Source organism: Periplaneta americana, chromosome 8, assembly GCF_040183065.1.
Source record: "Periplaneta americana isolate PAMFEO1 chromosome 8, P.americana_PAMFEO1_priV1, whole genome shotgun sequence".
NCBI lineage: Eukaryota > Metazoa > Arthropoda > Insecta > Blattodea > Blattidae > Periplaneta > Periplaneta americana.
The window spans coordinates 159785964-159808656 of NC_091124.1; the positions used below are offsets into that span (position 1 = coordinate 159785964).

Sequence of the window (22693 nt, forward strand, 5' to 3'; positions counted from 1 at the left end):
GTTTTCCAATACTACTTCAAAATTGCTTTCCGCTGTTCAAACTGTAAAATTTTCTCCATTTCTTTGTTGATTGACCTGGCGCACAGCAACGCTAGCATAATATATGAGTCTCACGTGTATACACGACATCATATTACACATTACTGCTGTTTTTCGGTACAACTTTAAAATATATTAAATAGATATATCCTGTCAAAGTGTGTAGGCCTATACATTTCTTCCGCACACATTGTGTAGTGCATTGCCGATTTTAAATTCATTGTAGGCATGATATCCACCTGTTCGATAGGTTGAGTTCTGACTTTATTGTTCTTTGAAGACAGAGTTACCAGTGGGTTGTATCTCGAGATGCTTCAGACAACAATTGTACTAGCCATCTGAGAGCTGCATGGGAAGAGAAGTTTTATCTGCAACAAGATGGCGTCTCAGCCTATTTCAGTTACGATGAAACTCTACCCGAACGATGGATAGATCGAAAAGGTGCTGTCGAGAACCCAGCACGGTCCCCAGACCTAACACCTCTCGATGTTTTTCTATGGAGGACCGTAAAGGATGTTGTTTATTTGTAAAAGCCAGCTACACTGGATGCGCTATTAGAACAAACCGAAATGTCTTGTACAACTGGACAAGTTACAGAACGTACCGTAGTTCGGGGGTATCGATAGTGTTTGGATGCTGATGGTGGCCACTTCGAAAACCTGCAGTAAGCTTCAATTTCCCCCCCCCAAAACGAGAATTTTATCTCAATTTGTCCCAGTGTTATTTATGAAGAAACAGTGTATACATTTTTTCGGCTATTCTGCATATCAGTTATCTGCAAGGTAACAGAAAATATAGTTCCTTGTATTTTTTTATGAGATTTGACACCCTAGATTTGCTCAGATTATAACTTTTTAAAACAATTCAAGCTCTGTTGTGAGTAGAAGTTTCAATACATAATTCCTTTTATTGTTGGGTAAAGAAATAAAGTGCAGCATATATGTTGCATTTATATACAGAGTGGAAGTGAAATAAGGCTTTCAGATTTTCAGAGCTGCTCATGTCGCATCTGAGAAAAAAAACTATAATAACATATTGTTGGAAACTAATAGTTTTTTTTTTTTTTTTGCTCAAATGTTTAACAACCTCGTATAGAGTTGTCCGTATCGATAGGAAATCTAATCATGTATAATTTATCTCTTCGGCGTATTCGAATAGAGTGAACGGTTTTCTAAATTTAATTTAAAAAACCTCTAATTCCAAGCAATCTGCACGATGCAACGTCGCTCCAGAGAACAGGTCATCTAGCGAGACACATCGAGTTCGTTGACCTCTTACACCTGTATCACGAGAAGCGTGTGTTAACAGCGATGTTGCCGGACTGCTGAAACTTCCAACTTAATTTTCTAATTAACCGTGCATTTAATCACAAAACGTGAAGTAGGTTTTCTATTCATTTTATTGTACCCTAGTCACCTCTTTCAATCAGGAAGATTATTTCATTTCCAACTTGTATACTCTGGAAAGCTTAATCAATTCCTGTTATTTTTATGTTGCTTTATTTACGAGCGTAGCTCTGTCGGCTAAGGCGCTTGCCTGTCGATCCGGAGTTGCGTTCGGGCGCGGGTTCGATTCCCGCTTGGCTGATTACCGAGGTTTTCCCCAAACGTAAGGCAAATGTCAAGTAATCTATGGCGAATCCTTGGCCTCATCTCGTCAAATACATCGACGTAGTTGATAGAGTGTCGTTTAGTAACCAATTAAAATAATACGACTTTTAAACTGATTTTTCTCATTTGTTAATTCACTCGAGTGTAACAAGTCGTTGAAGTTCAGCACGACACACTTTCGGCGCATTGCTCAATTACCTCGTCAGTCACTTTAACTGCAGTGAGAGAGGACGATTTGAAGCTACACATTTGCATAATGAATACGGAGGCCTTACCTTTTGATAATATAAATGAGAAAAATAATACATTACGGAAGTTTTCCATGGATACTAACAATGCCATCCCTGCAGGATGTTTCTCAATCTTTTACGTTCCTGCAACACAAAAAATAGATACTCTTACATAAGGCATAATTCTTGCATGTAATAGTGGGAAGATGACTAGGGGTGTGAAGCTTGTGCACTATAATGTAGTATTGGTACTGTGTATATATTTAACCACGTCTGATACCAGATGTTTTGGGGAAGTAGCTGTGGTGTGGAAAGCAATGCATATTATATCCAATCACAGACATCTTTAAAGAGGAGATACATTTATTTATTATAGAAAAACCTAAAGATTTTCTTTCTGGCACGATTGTAAGGTTTGTGGAATTCGGCTTCACCTTGTTTCAGAAGCTTTACACTCGTGCCAAAAAGATAACGTTAAGAATATGTATCGTATGTGTTTTTCTACAATAATACAAATTTACATTTCATAAATATTTGAAATTGGAGAGGTTATAAGATCACGATTTCATGGCCGTCTAAACTCAGAACTTTTAAGAAATGCGTATCCATGGAATGACAGCCTGCTTTATTTATAATCACGATTTCATGGCCGTCTAACCCGGCCGTATAAATCAACAAAGCGGTTAGGAAAGGTTGAATGCTACATCTTGTTGTAATGAGTACTACACATTTAATTTCAGAATAACACGGTATAAATTTAAACAAGAATGTCGAATTTGTTACTTGCTTGTGTTACATGTAATATTTACGCCTTGAAAGATCGATGTAATGCTTTCATTTCTTACTGAATGAAGTTTGTACATTGAATATTGCATTTTCTTTGGCAGTCTTTTGTTCCCATTGTCTATTCCCCATGAGGTAAAGACATGCAAACGAACTCCTATTCTGAGTTAGCATCGAGGGTGGTAGATATTTTCTCCTTACATGTTCCAATTCGACACACTGTATTAAAATATGTTTTTAGGAGTCCTTTTCTTTGCAAAGCGCACAAAGGCGCTCCCTATAGATGAGCCACACGCAAAAATAATCCATCTGCGTATGCGTAATGTCTCCCACCAGCATTCAGAGAATGAACAATGTGCCAAGAATGCCTAAGTGTAAGTGTACGTCTTGGGTCTGGCCCTCGAAAAGTAAAGGCAAGCCAAGCAAAAATTATAATCACGAACACGTGAGAAGACTAAAGCGCTTTTCAAATGGAAGCGATTTGTCCTTGGGAGCCCGGCGACCAATGTCCAATCATAAAGAGCGAAAGAAAAAGAGTAGACATTCTCTATGCATGAAGCGGGAAAGTTCCACTAATAATAATGTCTGTTGGGTGTTATGAAATTCGCTTCCGATTTGAAACGTACAGTAGTATCGTCTCGGGTTCGACTCAGAACTACTTGAGCTGGTTTACGACTGTATATACGCTACGCTACTCCGCGTTGGGATAGGAGATTATTCACTCATCCACTACAAATTCTATCAATATTGAATTCACAAATAACTACTGTCGATGTAGAACCTATACTTACTTGAGTCAGTTCATCTTTCTTTTCTTTGTCTGGAAAAGAAATGAAATATGTTATTACTATTGCTCAGAATTATATGTAATAAAAACTTTAAAATATTCAATATAAAATAAAAAAACTGGCATAGATTCCCGCAAGTGTAAAATCAATGTTGATGTATGGGAAATGTTTAAATAATTATAGCATTTAGAAAGGGATTAATATAATTGATTAGAACTAATTAAATTTAAATTATTTTTGCTAGGGACGGTCTCATGAGTCCAGGGTGCAACGTCGAAAGTTGCCCAGCGTTTGCTCTTAATGGGTTGAGGGAAAACCAAGGAAAAATCCTCACCCGGGTAACTTCTCCCGACCAGGACTTGAACTCAGGCCCGCTCCTTTCACTGTCCGACAAGCTAATCGTTACTTCACAGTGGTGGACTGTATGGGGGTTAAGAGTGATCTAAAGCTGTTGTTCAAAATGACCATAAAGTAATTGAAAAATGCATCCAAGAGCTGAATAAACTAGCATCCTCGATTAGTCAAATGGCTTTGTTAGGAAATATAGTCTAACGAAATATGTCCTTGAAATTATTTGCTTTTCTCCTGAAACGTGTATTATAGATTTCTTGGCTGCATCCTTATTCCGGGGAGGTATTCAATTGTAGAGAATGCTTTCCGTGTGTAATACAGAAATCGAATTTATCATTCTGCATTGGTGCAAATCGCATAATTTCATTTGTTCATATATTTCAAGTAAGAGCCATTCGCATATGTTAAAAGGGAACGAATTTATATGAAACTGGTAGAGAATATTGTACAGTATATTTGTAACCTTTGTGAACCTGGTTTATTTATTACAATTAGTATTGGCAGCTAGGAATTCGTAAGTAAGCTTTCCGTAAATTAGTTATCCTGTGATAATTTTCAATGTAGTCTAGGATGTGATGTTCCGTACAAAAAATTGAGAGTAATAATGTTGTTATTGCTTACCTTCTACGTTCCCAATCACCCTGTCAATCTGAAAATAAAAGAAGAAAATTTAGTGAAGTGTTTAAATCATTGAGAAATTAGTCATTATGATGACTTGGTAGGAAAGAAAGGTGGGATTACTGTGTTTGGAGTTTAAACTTTTAAGTCCATGAATGGGAGTGCTGTCGGTTTAACTTTACCAGTAAGTTATTTCTCCTCCATATTAGATTTTTGTTTTGTAAATGAATGTATCTGCAACTCGGATTGTAGATATTTGTACAAGTCTTACTGTCGGAATTATGACGGAGAAAATAGGAAACAAATTATAAACTATGATTGCAGGGATCCGTAGCAAATACGCTCTAAAATAGAGGAAAGCAACAATATATTGACATCCAGTGGAACCGTGACGAACCCGGATAACTGCGAGATCATATTAAGCTGGAGTTTTGGCCAAATAAGAAGTTTTAGTCCGCACAGAAGTGTTTTATTCGGAACACTGGAAATTATGAGGGAAACGTCAGCCTCAGACATAAGAATCGTCATTGTGGACCCAAGCGTGAATTAATTTAATGATAACTGTTGCTTAATACCAATCCGTGGATGTTCTGAACAAGTGATGGGACACTGAAAGATCAAGTAATGACGAATCCACGTATGGACTTTTCTATCTCAGAGCATGCGGAACATAAAGAAAATATATAAAAGGAAAGCTTTAGTGTGTGTGAACAACTGTAACATAATGCTCCCTGCTGAGTTTGAAAAATCAGAAGGTAAAAGTTTTAAAATTTAAAATGTTCAAATTTGTCATATTATGTTGAAATTGAAAACTTCCAATTGTTGCTTCTTCCAAATCCTTTATTGGATTGATTAAAATAGTGGTTTATTGTGATGCTGAAAACTTCGTCCATAATGGTGTGTAAACAAGTCTTCTTAATTTTTACAGCAAATAGATAAATTTAGTTTTCCTTTATTTTCACGCCTTCGCCAAGAAAGAACAATAATTTTAATGTATACTCAGATTTAGTTTTTAAATACAAATGTAACGTGTAATTTTATTGATGGCAATTTATAAACTGGGACCGGATTTTTAGGTAATATCGAGGTGTGAAATATGTACATATTTATGTAAGAAAAATATATTGAATATGTACCAAATATGTAAAATCATGAAAATATTTAATATCAATATCTGGGAGGTATAGGATAGGTAAGACTCTCCAGTTGTGATTTCATAGAGCACCCGACGTTTTTACCGCACACTTGACACATTACTATTTTTCCAAATGTAGTGAAAGCTTCGTCCATCGAAATCCATGATTTTATTTTTTTCGTTAGGGTTGAAGATACAGGGGTCATTTTAGTAAGTTAAAAGCAGTAGATAAACTCACTTGCACTTTATACTGTAAGTACTAAAAGTAGAGAACTGAGTGAAATGAATGAGACAACAGAACTGCAAGCACTGTTTCGCTTTACTGGATTAGGAGAAAATAAGCGGAGATGTGGGACACATGCATTTTAGCTGCTCCCTGTAAGAAACAAAGTATACTTGGCTCGGAAACATGACGGCCTCTCTTCTTGGAATTGGTAATCTCTCATAAACCCCCATCCTCTACTCAACCCCTAGCCGCGTGGCAGAAATACAATAGATCCCAGCATTGCCAAATCTAGTAGTCATTGCCTCTACCTGTTGGGTTTCACCCATTCTCAGTGTCTTTGTCGACGTGTTGTTTTATACCGTTGTGCGCTTCAATATATCTAATTTATTCCGACCATGATTAATGAGTGTTGGAGCAAATGATTCGCAGCCAGGCCTCCTGATACACCTGAAGATCCAGGACCATCACGACAATAACAACAAATAACACCGTCGAAGAAAACAGAATATCTTATTTGCAGAGGAGCGTAGCTAAGAAAACAAAGTGTTAAAATTGTGTCTAACGTTAGAAATTCTATCCATAAAGTAATCGAAAGTTCAGGCAGTTTAATAAGTATAACTCTTAATCACTTAACATCGGACGCAACCGGCGGAGTTGGATATATGGGCATAGAAATTAAGAATTACGGTTCACCGACTAAAGAGAAAATAAATTAAAACAGAATTCGGTAAGATAGACGATTTTATACGTGATTTACTTCGCCGAACAGTATGTGAACAGCACGCGAAAGAGATATCGCCAACAGCAACACCGTCCTCAGCAACCTAAATAATGACATTATTCACAGCAGCGCTTAAAAGTTTTCTAACTTACAGCAGTGAATTAAATGCTTTTAAATCACTCTACATGACAACCAACATATTAGCAATAGTAAAATGAATATATATGAACTTCTTCGCCAACAACACAGTACAAAGAAAAGCCCTACAATTTAAAATTAAATTTGCATTCCAGTAATGGATAAAATATTGTATAGCATACTAGAGTAAACAGAGTTTATGCGTTCGTATAAATTATCACTCAAGGCGAAGCTGATAAAATCTAACTTTACTCTTTTGTACTATAAATTCTATAACTATTCAATGATCACAGTTTCAGAAAATTTTACCGGCGCAACATTCTTAATTAAGTATAAAATTCTGGAACTTCAATAACATGAGAATTTAACACTTATTATAGAAGTCTGCATTTTTTTGTTTATTTAGGCAAAACATGTTAGTGAAAATATAAATATAAAGACTGCTATTCATAGACATTTCGCAGCACTCGCTACGAGCGTACTAAGCTAGCCCCGGCTATCCACTGGTTACTAGTACAGAATTCAAATCATATCCTATCGCTAACACTGGTTTATGAATACGAAAAAATCGCTAATCACCCACCGGAAACCCGCGCTAAAAATGTCTATGAATACGGCCCAAAGTGTTTTTAAAATAAGTCTGTTCATTTTTATACCAATTTTGTTTTAGTAATTATAAATTAAGGTATATTTATAAAGATAATATAGTCTTTCTGAAAATCGCGGTTTCACGGAACACAGTTTGAAAAACGTTCGCAAATCACAATGACTTCAAGAATTGGCAACTCGGCTAAGGGTTTATCCCTTGCGCGTGCCTGCAGTTAACTGGTAAAGGGGATGAGGGAAGGTCGTCATGTTTTCGTGCGAAGTATACCTACTAAAATCTCTAACGGTCTTACTAATAAAAACTCTATATACAGACGTTTAACTGTCTTATGCTTATACAATGAGTAGCTCGTTTATAAGTCGTGTGTAAATTCCTTACTAATAATTACTACATACGTCGTGTATAACAGTATGACTGTTACACAGCTACGTCATAGTTTCGTCATTACTTCGTTACGAAAGGTAATAGAATATCTGAGGTTCTCTATTGCATCCGGTAGAGCGCTCTAGTGTGGCGTGTTAAATATCGATATTACAACTGGCTCTAATCGATTACCACACTACATTTTGGTCAAAGAGTACAAGCTACAGCAATATTATTCTAATAATTCTATGATCTTTGGTTGTTCTTCTGTGGTTACAAGGTAACCATCGTCATAAAATGACAGTCGATATGAACAGCTGTTAGAGGGCGGCCATTTTTTTCGCTATATACAACACTTAAACAAGGGGTTTCGTGTATATAACTACTGCAAAGCAATTCCCATTGTATAGTTACAGCCTGTTTATACGTCCATAGTTTATTCACGGTTTATTAGTAACGTTTTCTGTCTCAACTCTGCATAAGTCTCTTATAAAAACTATACACGGTTTATTAGTAAGACTGTAACTATATAATAAGAGAGAAATGCGCACGAGTGTGCATTGTTAGAGATACTAGTAAATGTCACTTTTTCCTATCTCGGTTATTGATTTGTCTGCCCTCTGACACGTCAGTATGTGATATTGCCGACATAGTTCACCGCATACTTTGCACACGCAATCTCCGTCACCAGTATGGAAGCCTGATCTGATGCACAGTCTGTGGTGGTAGCCATGGATTGATAATCTCGTCACCACATGTCGCAACGGTTGGTTTGGTCCCATCCAGTTCCTGTCTATCACGGCTCCGGTGCTGTAGAACCCGTCCGGAATCTGGTGTCTTTTCTCTTCTCTTTCCGATAGAAGCTGCTCGTAGCTGCTGGTAGATGGCAGTAAGTAGTCCGTTCTGAGGTCTTCTATCAGGAAGGTTTCCCTTGAAAATATATATATCAGCCTCGACGGTGCATATTTTGATGTCCCCAGGGCTCTTTTCAGGAAGGTGGCTTTAACACTTTCTAGCATCTCTAGATCCTTCTTCTTTAAGTACTGCCAGATTACTTGAACCCCGTACGTCAGTACTGGCATTATCTTCGCCCTGAACAGGTTCATTGCTGTTTCCAACGACAGTGATTGTAGGTGCTGTATGTGGCTTATTGCCCAGATCGCGGCCACTGACCTCTCCTTTACATGCATAGTAAAACAGGTCCCTGATGTTTGGAAGATCACTCCGAGGTATCTGAACGAGTTGACTACTCCTAGTGGCTCTTGGTTATGCTGGATTATATCATTCCTCGATATCCGACCTCCTTTGCGAAATATCATAACCTTAGTCTTTTCTGTGTTTATATGAAGTCCGTTGTTATTCGCCCAGTCATTCAATTCTAACTATAGGCATTTACAAACTGTTATTTGAAAATTGGCATTCCTGTCTCATTCAGAAGAGTAGGATTATTCCAGCCGAGAACCATACTTTCTAGTTGCTCGGAAAATCCCATTTCCGTAAAGATCTACTAAGTTTAAAGTAAAGAGGTCAAGCAATAAACTTAAAAGCTATTTATTTTAATCTTTCATCATCTTTCCAGTCTGTTCCTTTACTTCAGCTTCTTTTCAAAAGTCGGTTAGTCTACTTTATTACGGCTCATGTCAGACTTGACACGGGTTTTCCCTGGAAGGATTAGGAAGAGGGTATGTGATCAGCGAATAGGGATTATAAAGAATGGACACTGAGCGAATTTGCCTGAAATTTGGTTTCTCTGTGCGCCAGCGTTTAGTTCTACTTTCAAGCGCTAGAGGTTAGTGTAATCGAGCATAGGCTAAGATAATAATTGAGAATAGAGTTGAGACACAGGATTCAAACATCGCCTACCTTATTGCATAATCCAGTAACGCTTTGCTTCAAATAAATTCAAGGTAACAGCTTTTCCTTATTTCTCAGTGACGAACTAGTTGTAATAATATTTTTTTTATATTTGAGATATAATAAATTATATTATAAAATAATATAATACATTATAAAATTAAGTATCAAATTCGTTTAATATTTGTATATAATATAATATAGGTAAATGGTTTTACTTCTCGTAAGAGTTTTGTTTTTCCATATTCAGTGCTATCAAATCATTACATATTTTAATTGTTGTTGGGGTCAACGTCTCAACTCTCATTATAAAGTTAATGACGGATTTATTATTTTATGGATCCAATTTATTTTATTTGAGTACATAATGTACCTAGATGTATTAATTATATGTGTTATATTTCCGCTGTGTCGACTGCTAGCTGGTGTGATGTCAGTGCCAACTCTAGGGACAAAACAGAATCTCACGCTCTAGCTGCCTTGGAGGTCATTGAAATCAGTCCGGCTATATCAAAGGTACCGACGCGAAGTGTCCATTCTTTGTAATCCCTATTCGCTGATGTGATGTTGCAAGTTGCATGGGAACGGCTTGTTAAGACGTGTTCAGAACAATTATAACTTTGTTAGGTAAAAAGGCTTTTTAAATCTGTGTATTTCAAATTGTAAATTTCCCGAGCAGATTTTTTTTTTCTTTTAGAGAAGTAAAAATGAATAAAACCCCTAAATATGTAGATTTATGTAATACCAAGCCATATTATGTAATGTGGGATAAATATGTAAAAATATGTAGCACAAAATTTTAATATATTAATGGTAATTACAAGATTCGCAAAGATTTGTTATTCATATACGGTTTGGTTGAAAGAAATATAATATGTAATTACATAAAAATCCGGTCCCTACTTATAAACGACCATCGAACACAATTGTTAAAGAAAAAATACCAGTATATATTATAATACTGTACGCGTGAACTCCCAAATTTTCCCACTTCAGCCGTGGATATAATTTTCCATTATGGAGGCTAAAGATGTGCAGTACTTTGTTTACTACGAGGAAAGAATAGGAAGCGAAGTATACACAGTGCCAGTTGTAATCGCTAAGGAGTCACTTACGGGTTGTTAGGAAACATAAATAAATCATACAGTAATTATGCAAATGCTCTGATTGAGCTTGAGGCTCATACGTACATCTGTTATCAGGCAGTACATCTCACTTGACGATATATAGAGGAAGAACAACTGTTTGTATGCATCTGAAGTCTGATTAGTGTAATATGTAGCTAGTCGGCGATGTATCCAATAGAGGGGAAGGAACTTGCCACCCTGTGCCATTATCTCCTGGCGTAGTTGCCTTAAAAGTGGTGCCTTCTTGGCATTACTTGTGAGGTTCAGACCTGTCTTCGGACAGTTGACTAAGCAACAATACACCTTGTTCTGAATGGGGATCAAGAAATATGTGACAATTTCAAGTGTAAATAATTGTTTTATAACATACATTTTTATATAACTTGATCCGAGTTTCGATGGATGGTTAATACAACTCGATGTGTGTGCCTCGAGCTACCCTGCAGACATCTAAACGGTACTGAACCTCCTGCCGAGTATTCTGTAACATTTGTGGAGAGAATAGCACAGCTGCATTTATAATGGGTTACCTCAGTTCTTCCAAAGTGTCCTCTCTACCACGCTGGTAGACACAACGCCCTTCACAAATCCCCAGAAAAAAGTCAAAGTTCCGTCAGGTCGGGTCACCTAGGTAACCATGTAAGGGGAACAACTTTTCCATTCAACCTATCGGGGAAGTTTGCATCCAAGAAGTTCACCCGCTGCTCTCCATAGCAATGGAGTAGAGTCCCATGTTGCTGAAAATTCGATCCTGGGGAGAGTTGATAAACAACAAAAGTTCTGCAACATGTCCAGATACCCATTCCCAGCGACTGTCGCTTCGATGAAGAAGAATGGTCCAATGACGGAATGCACTACCTACTGAATCGCGCCAGGCTTGTTTCCATGTTAAAGATTGGTGCGCATGCTCATGAACATGCCGCTCTTTTTAAACCACTGTTACATAAACTTAGATAGTTTCTCCATGTTGTCAGATATAATCAAAACACTATCTTCATCTGATTTTAATGGTGATAATTTATTTTTCGATTCTTTAAGCGGAACATCGTGTATCATGCAACTTGAAATGGTTGAATTAATTTTTCTGTATACATATAGGCCTACTAAGGTTCGATTGCAGAAAGACAAATCAAATATGATCAACGGTCAAGGGAAGTTTGACTGGCAATCTGTTCTATTTTCGTTGCAGGAAGAACGATAAGTATTTTATCGAAAACCAATTTTCCATCTGATTTGATGAACAGATGTTTGCGGATTAGTGGCTGATCAGTGATGATATATATGTTGTTTATAGTGAAGTAGTTGTAATTTATATAGGAAATAGTTAAAGTGGATAGTTACATTGTTCTAAAAGACCTAATAGATTTTATTAAGGTATATGTACAGTACACCCACAAAACGCAAAAAATGATGAAAAATTAGAACTTTCTAAATATAACTATTTTAATAGAGAATTTTCTCCCCTTTAATTTGATATAAGAATTTTCGATTTATGCCTTATGGTTTTTCAGATAAGTCCCATTTTCCAAAATTCTGCGTCATCAGCCACGGTCACTTCTACGAAGATCACTCGAAAAGTAATGCACAAGATATTTTTTAATTTATTCTTTATTCTAAACATTTGTAATTTATGGAGGTCATAGATACATCCTTCCCCCTTGTATTCAAATTTAATTTAAGTTGTTTCCGTGAATGGCGCCATGATGGCACTTCTTCGAGATGGCTGCTGTACTTGGATGGAGAACACTGAAACATCTGCTTTACAGTCCTGATATGGAACCATGCGATTACCATCTCTTTGGTAAGCTGAAGGAACGAGGTTTGAAGATGATGACTCCCCCGTGCACGCTACTAAAGAGTGGCTGGGACGTGTTGGTCCAGACTTTTATCGTCAGGTATACAGGCCCTCATTCCAAGGTGGCGTAAGGCAGTTGAAAGGTGAGGGGATTATGTGGAAAAGTGACGTATTGTCCCTGAAGGATGTATCTACATTCTATGAAAATAGCAAAGCTCTAGGATAAAAATGTAATTTTTAAATAAATATTGTGGATTACTTTTGGAGTGATCCTCGTAGCAGTCAATCCCCTCGTCCAGCATTGCTTGTAAAATAAACTTCTTTCTAGTCCCAAAATAGATGCATAGATATCAGTGCATGATCATTAGATTGAAAACAAATTTTTACATAATGAAGTAATTTATAATCTTTTACTGTTAGTCATAAAACTGTAAATTTGTGTGTCAATGATGTTGTACGTCATTTCAATAAGAGTTCAAAAGTAGAAATTAAAATTCTGAGGAGGATGGGAATAAACCCTGGGATAAATACCATCGCAGGATTTGTTGCATCAATGGAAAATAAGGACAAAATGCCAAAAAAAAAAAAACATTCAACACCTGAAGTTAAAACAAGGCGGAGGTATTTGAGAGGCAGAAAGAAGCTGAAACTGGACCGACATGAAGCTGCTTAAGGGTGGCATATTATGATGGAGTCTTCTAGGCTCTGAATGTTTGTGGCTCATTTCCTGTAAATAGTAATTTTAGAATATTTAATTCTTTTAAACATGATATCTCAGCCAAATATGGTGATACCAAGAAGATATTGGTGTCATTTTGAAGCTTGAAATATCCCCTAGTGCCTGACAATGAGAAAAATAACATTAATATAGTTAATAATTATCTATGGATTTTTAAATGACATATGCAACATAAAATATTAGTATCAGTTACATATATGGTAATATTTAATTAATGTAAATGAAAATAAAAAATAGCTCTATGTCAGGCAGTAAAGAGTGGTTTTAGCTATAAAACAGTGAAAAAATGTGGCTCTATCTTAAAAATTGCATGAGCTATCATGTTTCAAGTTGTATGTCAAAATTATAAAAAAAAATCATTTTTATAAACAATTCAGACATAATTTCAAGAGATCTGTTCACTTTATTCTCTTTCTGGTACCATTATCAATTGTATAAAAATTTTACAGAGCAAAATTATGTAAAACAAAATTTTTTGTATGTAAAGGTGTACATATACCTTAATGAAGAAAATGTTCAAACAATAAGAAATATTCGGAAAATTTACATAAGGGAACGGGGTCGAAAAATAGTTTTTTCTGCATCACTCAAACACCATCCATGTCTTATTTTGTATTATAATTAGTAAAATCTTCTACGATGTTTAATAGGAGGGCTTTATTATTATTAGAAAAATTTTGCTTCTGACATTTTTAGTACGGTTCATTTCTATTGTTTTATTCAGTAATGTATACAGATGGAATGCGCCTGTTTTACTTCTACAGAAAAATGACAAGTATTCATTTGTTTTCTTATCAGCGGTCACTCGATGCATTCGTTTCTTTCCTCTTAAAGTGCGTCAAATTGGTCGTGATGATCAATTAGCGCTGATGCCAAATGTACTTCTTTCTCAAATCAATAATTATTAAAATCGAGACAAGTTGATTGGAGATTCACTGAAGTGCAACGCAGTAAACAATCAAATTAAATCAGACATCAACTGATTGGTGATGAGGGACTGGTTTGATTTGCATTTCTGCAACCGGGCTTTAGTGTGCAAAAATAAACTATTGACACATAGCTATGTTGTTCTTCAGTCAGTTGTCTGAAGACATGTCTGAACCACACAAGTCATAGCAACATGGACCATTTGTGCAGCAACTAAGCCAAGAGATAATGGAGTAGCCTGCTCAGTTCCTTTCCCACTCAACTGCATACATAGCGGACTAGCTACATATTACATTAACCAGACTTGAGATGTATATGAACATTGTTCTTCCTCGGATAAATATCGTCAAGCGAGATATACTTCTGTCTGATGACAGATGTGCAGTTCTCAAAAGAAAAAGTGGCCGCTCTATTGAAGCAAAGTTTCCTTCGTGTATCTTCGCTACATTTCGGAGACAGGCGATGTTACATGTTGTTGGACCACGTTGCCTAATATCTGCAGTTATAATGAAAGTAGTCTGTATGTTACTTGCTAGCGTAATGGTAGCGTTCCGACCTTTTATTCGTGAGGTCCTGCGTTCGAATACAACTTCGTGCTTTTTATGTTCTGTTTTGTTTTCTTTTTAAGAGAGAGAGAGAGAAAAATATAAATAATTTCTCCTTTCTCTTTTACGATTATTTTAGTAATTAACATCAGGTTCATGAATGTATTATGCCATGACTTTATCATTATGACATTGTGGCTGCAAATGGAAAGAAAAAAGATTTTATTCTCAACAAAAATATGTTTCGTGGCATAAACAAAACAAACTTACTGGCGTCTGCCTTAGAATATTCAAACAATTAAGCGTTCAAAAAACAAAACCAAAAGCCACGATTCAATATTTAGTCTATCTTCCCCTTATCTCGATCACATCTTGCAGTCGAGTGGGCATGGAATCGACTAGTCTTTGCAAATAGCGATTGTTCTTAGACACGATATTCCAGGCATTCTGAACATACATACATACATAAGTGTTCTGACCATAGGCAGGTCTTTCATTGCAAACGCAGCATTCTCCAATCTTTCCTATTTTCTGACTTCCTCTTAGTCTCCGCATATGATCCACATATCCTAATGTCGTCTATTATTCTTCGCAACCAAAGACACAACCAATTCCTTTTTCTCTTTCTAATCAATTTCAGCATCATTCTTTCTTCACTCACTTTTTCAAACACAATTTTATTTCTTATTCTGTCTGTCCACTTCACACGCACCGTTCTTCTCCACATCCACATTTCAAATGCTTCAATTCGTTTCTCTTCATTTCGTCGTAATGTCCATGTTCTTTCCCCATACAATGCCACACTCCACACAAAGCACTTCACTAGTCTCTTCCTTAGTTCTTTTTCCAGAGGTCCGCAGAAGATGCTCCTTTTTCTATTAAAATCTTCCTTTGCTCATGTTTGCAGTTTTTCTTGGGAAGGATAAATGCGTTAACTTCCCGTTCCTTTCCGCACACCACTGTCTCTTTCGCATCTTATTAGAGCCCAGGGGACTCAATCGTGGAGATGAGGAGAGTGAATTTGACTAATTGGACCCTGTGGACTTCACCGAAATTCACCGCAAGGGTTAAATATTAGTTCTATCAGGATGTTAGACCCGATCAGAGACAGGGGAACACCAATTAGCCTTTGCCCCCCCCCACCGCATCCTGGACTAGTTTCTACAAGTCATCAGAAAATCTTGGAGGGGGATTGGGCCAATTTTTCCGTAAATGTTTCCACACTTTTGCCCTCGTAGCTCAGCAGAAGAACGTCGGAATTTAGATGTCAACGTCTCAGGTTCAATTTCTCGTCATCCTTTTCATTTTATTGTGGTTCAAGACAGTATAATGTAATAATATAAAAATAAAAACTAACACCAATATTATGCAACTGTTGTTCCAAACCTAATATTAAATTTATGTTATAAACAAATATAACGTTAATATTGGAAAGGTTTTTTTTAATACGTACTTTTCTTTTTTAACAGTACCGGTAACTAAAATATTGTGACTGGAACTTTATTCACTGGAAACTTTATTGCAACTGAAGGTAAAACGGTTTGATAATCGCGTTCGTATAATAAGGAATAGGTTTAATTTTTATAAATTATAAATTAGAATTATAAATTTCATTGCTGCAAAGTCTGTCACAAGAGAAAAATTCAGCAGCCAATCACATTGCAGATCGGTTAAATTTAAACGTCTGCGTCTTGTCATTCGCTGATGTGCACATTATGCACTTCCTACGGCTCGATAAATACTGGGTATTGTAATCATTCGCCATTTTTGTTCTTTCGTTTCCGTTCGCAGCAAGAAGGCGAAAATTCGACACGATGTGATACGTATTACCGTATGTTTCTGTTCGTTTCTTCCAGTAGATCAATGTAAATGCGACAAAATATAATACAGGAAACAGATTGCGTTTATGAAATCCAGTTAATGACGAAAATATTGACCCAAAACTTGAGAAAATGAAAAAAAAGAAGGTCCTATAAATTATAGATTTTTAGAATGTGGACGTCACAAATGGGATTTATAAACAAACGAGCAGTGTCTCCAATAGAAGGAAAAAGAAATGACTTTTTATCACCCTCCGGGCCCTGATTATTTATTATTATTATTATTATTATTATTATTATTATTAATATTATTATTATTATTATTATTATTATTATTATTATTATTGGCATCATTGCATTAATATGACTTATTTCATTTCTATTATCATTCACAATAATTGAGGAGTTGAATCGAAAACGGGCGTACCTTAACTCAAAAATTGAAGTTTTGAGGAAAAGGTCTTTGAATTAATTGAGTAGCTGTATAAATAACACATTTTTAGCCAAAGCAAACAACGAGATTCACGCTATTATTCAATGTTTTATTAACTGAGAAACATTTTAATTGATATAAATGTGTATACAGTAAGGAAGAAATCGTCGTTATAAAATAACCTTGCAATTGTCCTTATTCCATTCAATGGCCTTTCTTCCATTCAATTACCCTATGCATAGATAAACGACAGAACAAATATCCTTCCGTAATTTATTGTTGAGGGTTAAATAAAGAGGATTACCCAAGGAATATGAACAAACGATTTATACTGTTTTAAGGACTACATCATATTTTAAAATTCATGAGAAATGATTGCAAGTAAAAAGCTTTCTTTTTTGTAACACAACAATATTTTCAGAACAATATTAAAGATTCCACTTGAAATGCTAAAGTTATTGTGTAAAAAAAGAAAACATGAAGAAATTCTTTAAGAAAAAATGTGCTAGATACAACAAAAGTCAAGTAAATTGATGAAACTTAGCAAAGACTAGTTCCAAGTAACCTAAATCTTTTGTTCTTCTGACAGGAATATGTACAGGCTCCTTACATCATTTTCCTTCCTCGACTTCACAGGAATTGATGGGACTGCTGGAACATCTGAATCTGTTAAGGGGTTAGGTATAGCTTACAGCAGTAAATTTTTTGTAAATATTCAACATCTTTTTTTCCTCTATTACTGTATCTTTTTATTTTATTTTAGTAGGTTATTTTACGACGCTTTACCAACTTCTTTGGTTATTTAGCGTCTGAATGAGATGAAGGTGATAATGCCGGTGAAATGAGTCCGGGGTCCAGCACCGAAAGTTACCCAGCATTTGCTCATATTGGGTTGAGGGAAAACCCGGAAAAAACCTCAACCGGGTAACTTGCCCCGACCGGAAATCGAACCCGGGCCACCTGGTTTCGCGGCCAGACGCGCTGACCGTTACTCCACAGGTGTGGACATTACTGTATCTTGTACAATAATAAAAATTGGTATGTGTAAAACACTGTCCTTCTCCTATATGCAAAAATATTTTTACGATTAAAAAATTACTTATATATATTTTTTTCAAAAGTAAAAATGGTGGCAGTTCACTGTGCACTGATGAAGCATTTCCCTCATAACTCATAAACTTGTTAACATTTTCATGTTCTCTCTCTTTTATTATATTGCTGAAACTCATGTGTACAATATCATGCTGTTTCAACTACATTCCTTAATAAATAATATTTTTTTTAAATTTTGTGTTAGAAGAAAATACTGATATTTGACCATTTTTAAATGAATTTATTTTTTATCAGACAATCTATCAAAGGTAGAGGAGTGATCTTGCATCATATTGTAGATATGTCAGGTATAAACACACACAAAAAATTTTATAACAGAATGTTGAATGGTTTTTTAGTTATGTGGGAAAAGCTTCATCACTGCACAGTGAACTGAATTTTGAAAAAAAAAAAAAAAATGTAAATAATTTTTTTTAAACATAAAAATATTTTTTTTCATATAGCAGAAGGACAGTGTTTTAACATACTAATTTTCATTATTGTAAAAGATACAGTAGTGGAAAAAAAAGTTGAATATTTCCAAAATTTTACTGCTGTAAGCTGTACTTGGCTCCTTAAAACCTGCGTCCTCTTGCCAAAAGAATACGGACAGTAACAACCGAGAAAACTCTCTGAAGCAGACACGATGCCAATAGAAGAATTTTTCAGTTTTGTATATGTTTGAATTTTGAAATCATGATTTTTCGTTGCGGGTTTCTTATTCTTGGAAAGAGTCGTCAAAGTTTGGCTCCAGTCAAATATATACTCATTTCCTTCAATCACCTTAAATAGAGCTGGACTCAGCCTACAGGTAAGATGAATCTGAGCATATTCTGCAGCTGTGTAAATATTTTCTTTCCTCTTGACTATCATGCTATAGAAACCGAAGTCCTAGTCACACTGGTTGTAAGAGAGACAACGAACTGGAAAAATATGGGTAACTTTAACCGTTCATCTTCTTGGACAACCATGAACAGAAACGTACCATTGTGAGGTTCTTATGTTGACTGAATCTGGAAACAGAACTGTCTCCTCAATATTTCTAGAGTTCGTATATTGTGAACATGGTCATACTGTGTTAGGATCCTTTTTCGACTTTCTCTCTAGGAAGTAGTAAAAGAAGCTGGAGTCATCATTGTGACATGGTTATTGAAGAAGTAAAATCACAGTAGTCTCTTATAAAACTGAGAGGTGACATTCAATCTAGGACATTAAATTCTGAACATAGTCAAACTCTAACACAAACATTTGTTCGTGGCAATCTGAAACTATAACCTGTCCTCTTGGAAAAGTTGAAATAGGATCTGTAACCCTTTTTTTTAGAGTTGTACCCGTTTCTGACCTGGTAGTAAGAGCAAATAAAATTGAACACCTTTATATTGAGATTGAGATTTTCGAAGTATAATTTTTTAGATTTTCCTTTCTAGGTTTGATAGCTGAATCCAGAATTTATTTTTCGTTTTCTCGTCGCTTTGTTTGTTAATGGTACATCGTTAACCACAGTCACTTTCACATTTGCTTGAACCAAAAGATGCATCATCACTGAACAAAAAAATCACTGGGTATTTTAAAAAATGATTAACATTAAAACAATAAAAAATTGAGTTCTCCCTTAAGTCCCAAGTATGTACGTAGGAATTAGAAAACACAACCTTACAACCATCACCTGATAACTAACATTAAACTGTGAAAACAGCTGAACACTTATACTGCACCACAGACCACTAGAAAAGAGATATTAGATTGAAACTTTGCTGGGTGACCAAATACACACTAGAGAATCTAATAATGCATTGAACGAAAAAAAGACAAATCATGGATTACGCCCGTTTTCGATTCAACTCCTCAATTATGTTAATTTCTGAAAATAGAAAGGCTTCAGAGTGAGGTTTAAAATCTGACAGAATCCGAAGTTCAGCAGTTTAATGTTCATCATTCAATCTCGATATTCTTTTACACTTCACATAATTTAATTTCGAGGTGAATTGTGTTGTTTATAAATTTCTAAACTACATAGTTGACCCATTGCCTTTTCAGAAAATTATCACTCTGTAAGGAAATTAGCTACAGTTTCAAAAACGGCCTGGCATCCATGATATTATCAGGAAATTCTTCCAAGATAAACAAAATGATTTTGTTTTTTTGCCAATACTTAAAAGTTTCTCTCAGTAAGTAATAACGAAAATTATTCTTCACACTTACCAAAACTATTAAATTTCCAACGAGTGCACTGGATTTAGGCTTTTTAGTTGCCTGGCCACTTGCCGTTTCTAAAAAAGAAAAAAAACTTTGTAAACATAGTGATAGTACGCAGAGAGATTAAGGTTCGTATGGGAAGTGTGAGCTTCCAATGAGGGAACATACATGACTCTTTCAGTGGGGATGTGATATTATGATATGATATTTTATTTATTTCTACAGCTCTTATTTAGTAATGGATCGCCACCCCATCTCTGTATTCGTGCTCCCCATCACCTTCTAATTACAATAACACAAACAAACTTTCATCGACATGTGCAGTCATCTTATTTCACCTTTACTACTTCTATTACTACAGGGACATCATTTTATTTTTACTTCAATTTTTATTGTACCTGCGTTTCTAAATGTACTTGACTCTCACCCCCTTTCACTAATGTCCTTGCTAACGTCAGTCACACAAACTTACGGCCGCTGTTGCTAGCAGTGAAATAAACAGTACAGAGTACAGTGTTGCATTTTCTATAGAAGAAAGAGTTTATACTATTGAAGTTTATTTTTACACAGGTATGGTGTGTAGCATAACTGAATTTATCTGTGTGGACTAAGCACAAGTGAAGATTAGAATTACCGAAAGTACGGTACCCTATAATATGGTACGGTACTTAACAGCATTATTTAAACAAGAGTTTTGTTTTACTGTTTGTAGGTATGAAGGAAGATGATGGAACTGGAATTACAATATAACCGAATATGAACAACAGTTTTTCTTTTTTTTTTCATAATTTTCTGATTATATCATTACGGAATATTTTCGTAGAAATGTCATTAATCTGGTAGATAAATTTAGAGCAACAGAGTGTACAGAAAGGTAGAAAAGTGTAACATGGCCAACAAAGGTGACAGAAGATGCTGTAGAATATGCTAGAGAAAGGATGCAGCGAGGTCCTAATAAGTCCGTCAAGAAGTTAGCTGTAGAAATTGGGGTTTCTTACGGAAGTGCTCACAAAATTCTCAGGAATAAATCGCGGGTGCTCGTGTAAAAGGGGTTAAGTCAAATTGCAAGGTTTGTAAACTTCTCTTCTTTAGTACTGAACAAAACCCCTTTGTCACAAAATATGGAGCACTGTAACTGCATCATAGATGTGAGAATGACTTAACCCCTTTAACACAAGAGAAAAGTAATTGTGGATAGTTCAAATCTGTACTTATTCAAGTTTAGACAAATCAACTTAACCCCGTTTACACGAGCACGTGCGAAATTAGGTTAGTAATATGCTGAATAAAGTAGACATTACATAATGTATATAACCGCCTGAAGACTTGAGTTTGTGAAAAAAAAAATTGTTACTATTCTACTGTTTTGATAAAATACTGTAAAGTAATGACCAAACTGAAAATCGTAATACTATATCTCCCTGTAACATAAATGGATACACTACTTTTCTATCCTCCTATAGCTAGTAAAATGATTTGTTTACATATTGCACTAGCAACTCCAAACTCCTGTAATGGAAGGGGGATAACAGTGTTTCCGAGTATAGCCAGGTTAATGTTAAAAATGTTAGTAAAAATAAAGTGATGTCCCTGTATAATACCTACCCTCAATTTACTATCTAACCTCTCACCTTGACAACCTTCCCTTTTATCTAGTGTTCACCTCACAACATTTTTTTTTTTACTTATATTGAAATACTTCCTATAGTTTAAAATTTAATTAATTCATATACTATCATGTACCAACACTACTTAATCATAATCATTCACTTTCATCTCCAATTTACAATCTCTTCAACCTCTCCTCAATTGGTCATCACTCTTCTCCCCTATTTCTTCACTAGTCACTGAGTCATATGTTTATTTGTTCACTTTCACCCCGATAAATTTTTCGTTAGATATTATTATTGTATGATGAAGCAAGAGTGGAAAAGAGAAAAATTCTCTCCGGCATAGGAATTTGAACCCGGGTTTTCAGTTCTACGTGCTGACGCTCTATCCACTAAGCCACACCGGATTCCCATCCGGATGTCGAATCGAATCCTCTCAGTTTAAGTTCCACCTCTTGGGTTCCCTCTAGTGGTCTACCCTCATGCACTGTGTCATAGATGTATGACAGTGGCGCAATGTCCACACATGTGCAGAGGTGCACTCGTTATGAGTGACTAAGTGGCCGGGATCCGATGGAATAAGCGCCGTCTTAAATCACAAAGTGATTATTTTTCGCATATCATGTATTACGATATACCGAAGCACATATGATATTTTAGTGCAGAAATTCTGCGTCATCATATGATGATGGAAGAGTGGAACTGAGACAAATTCTCTCCGGCACCGGGATTTGAACCCGGATTTTCAGCTCTACGTGCTGACACTCTATTCACTAAGCCACACCGGATTCCCATCCCGATGTCGGATCGAATCCTCTCAGTTTAAGTTCCACCTCTTGGGTTCCCTCTAGTGGCCTACCCTCAAGCACTGTGTCATAGATGTATGACAGTGGCACAATGTCCACACATGTGCAGAGGTGCACTCGTTATGAGTAACTGTTATATG

General features: G+C 35.9%; 1 protein-coding gene across 1 annotated transcript in view; it reads right to left on the reverse strand.

Moving 5' to 3' along the window:
- Positions 1–22693, reverse strand: part of LOC138705198 (uncharacterized) — a 47311-nt gene that overhangs the window by 17544 nt on the left and 7074 nt on the right. The window contains exons 2-5 of the mRNA XM_069833941.1: positions 20144–20211; positions 4423–4450; positions 3454–3482; positions 1984–2023 (exon numbers count right to left, since the gene is read on the reverse strand). Coding sequence (XP_069690042.1) covers positions 1984–2023; positions 3454–3482; positions 4423–4450; positions 20144–20211 — 165 coding nt within the window. The remainder of the gene's footprint in view (positions 1–1983; positions 2024–3453; positions 3483–4422; positions 4451–20143; positions 20212–22693) is intronic.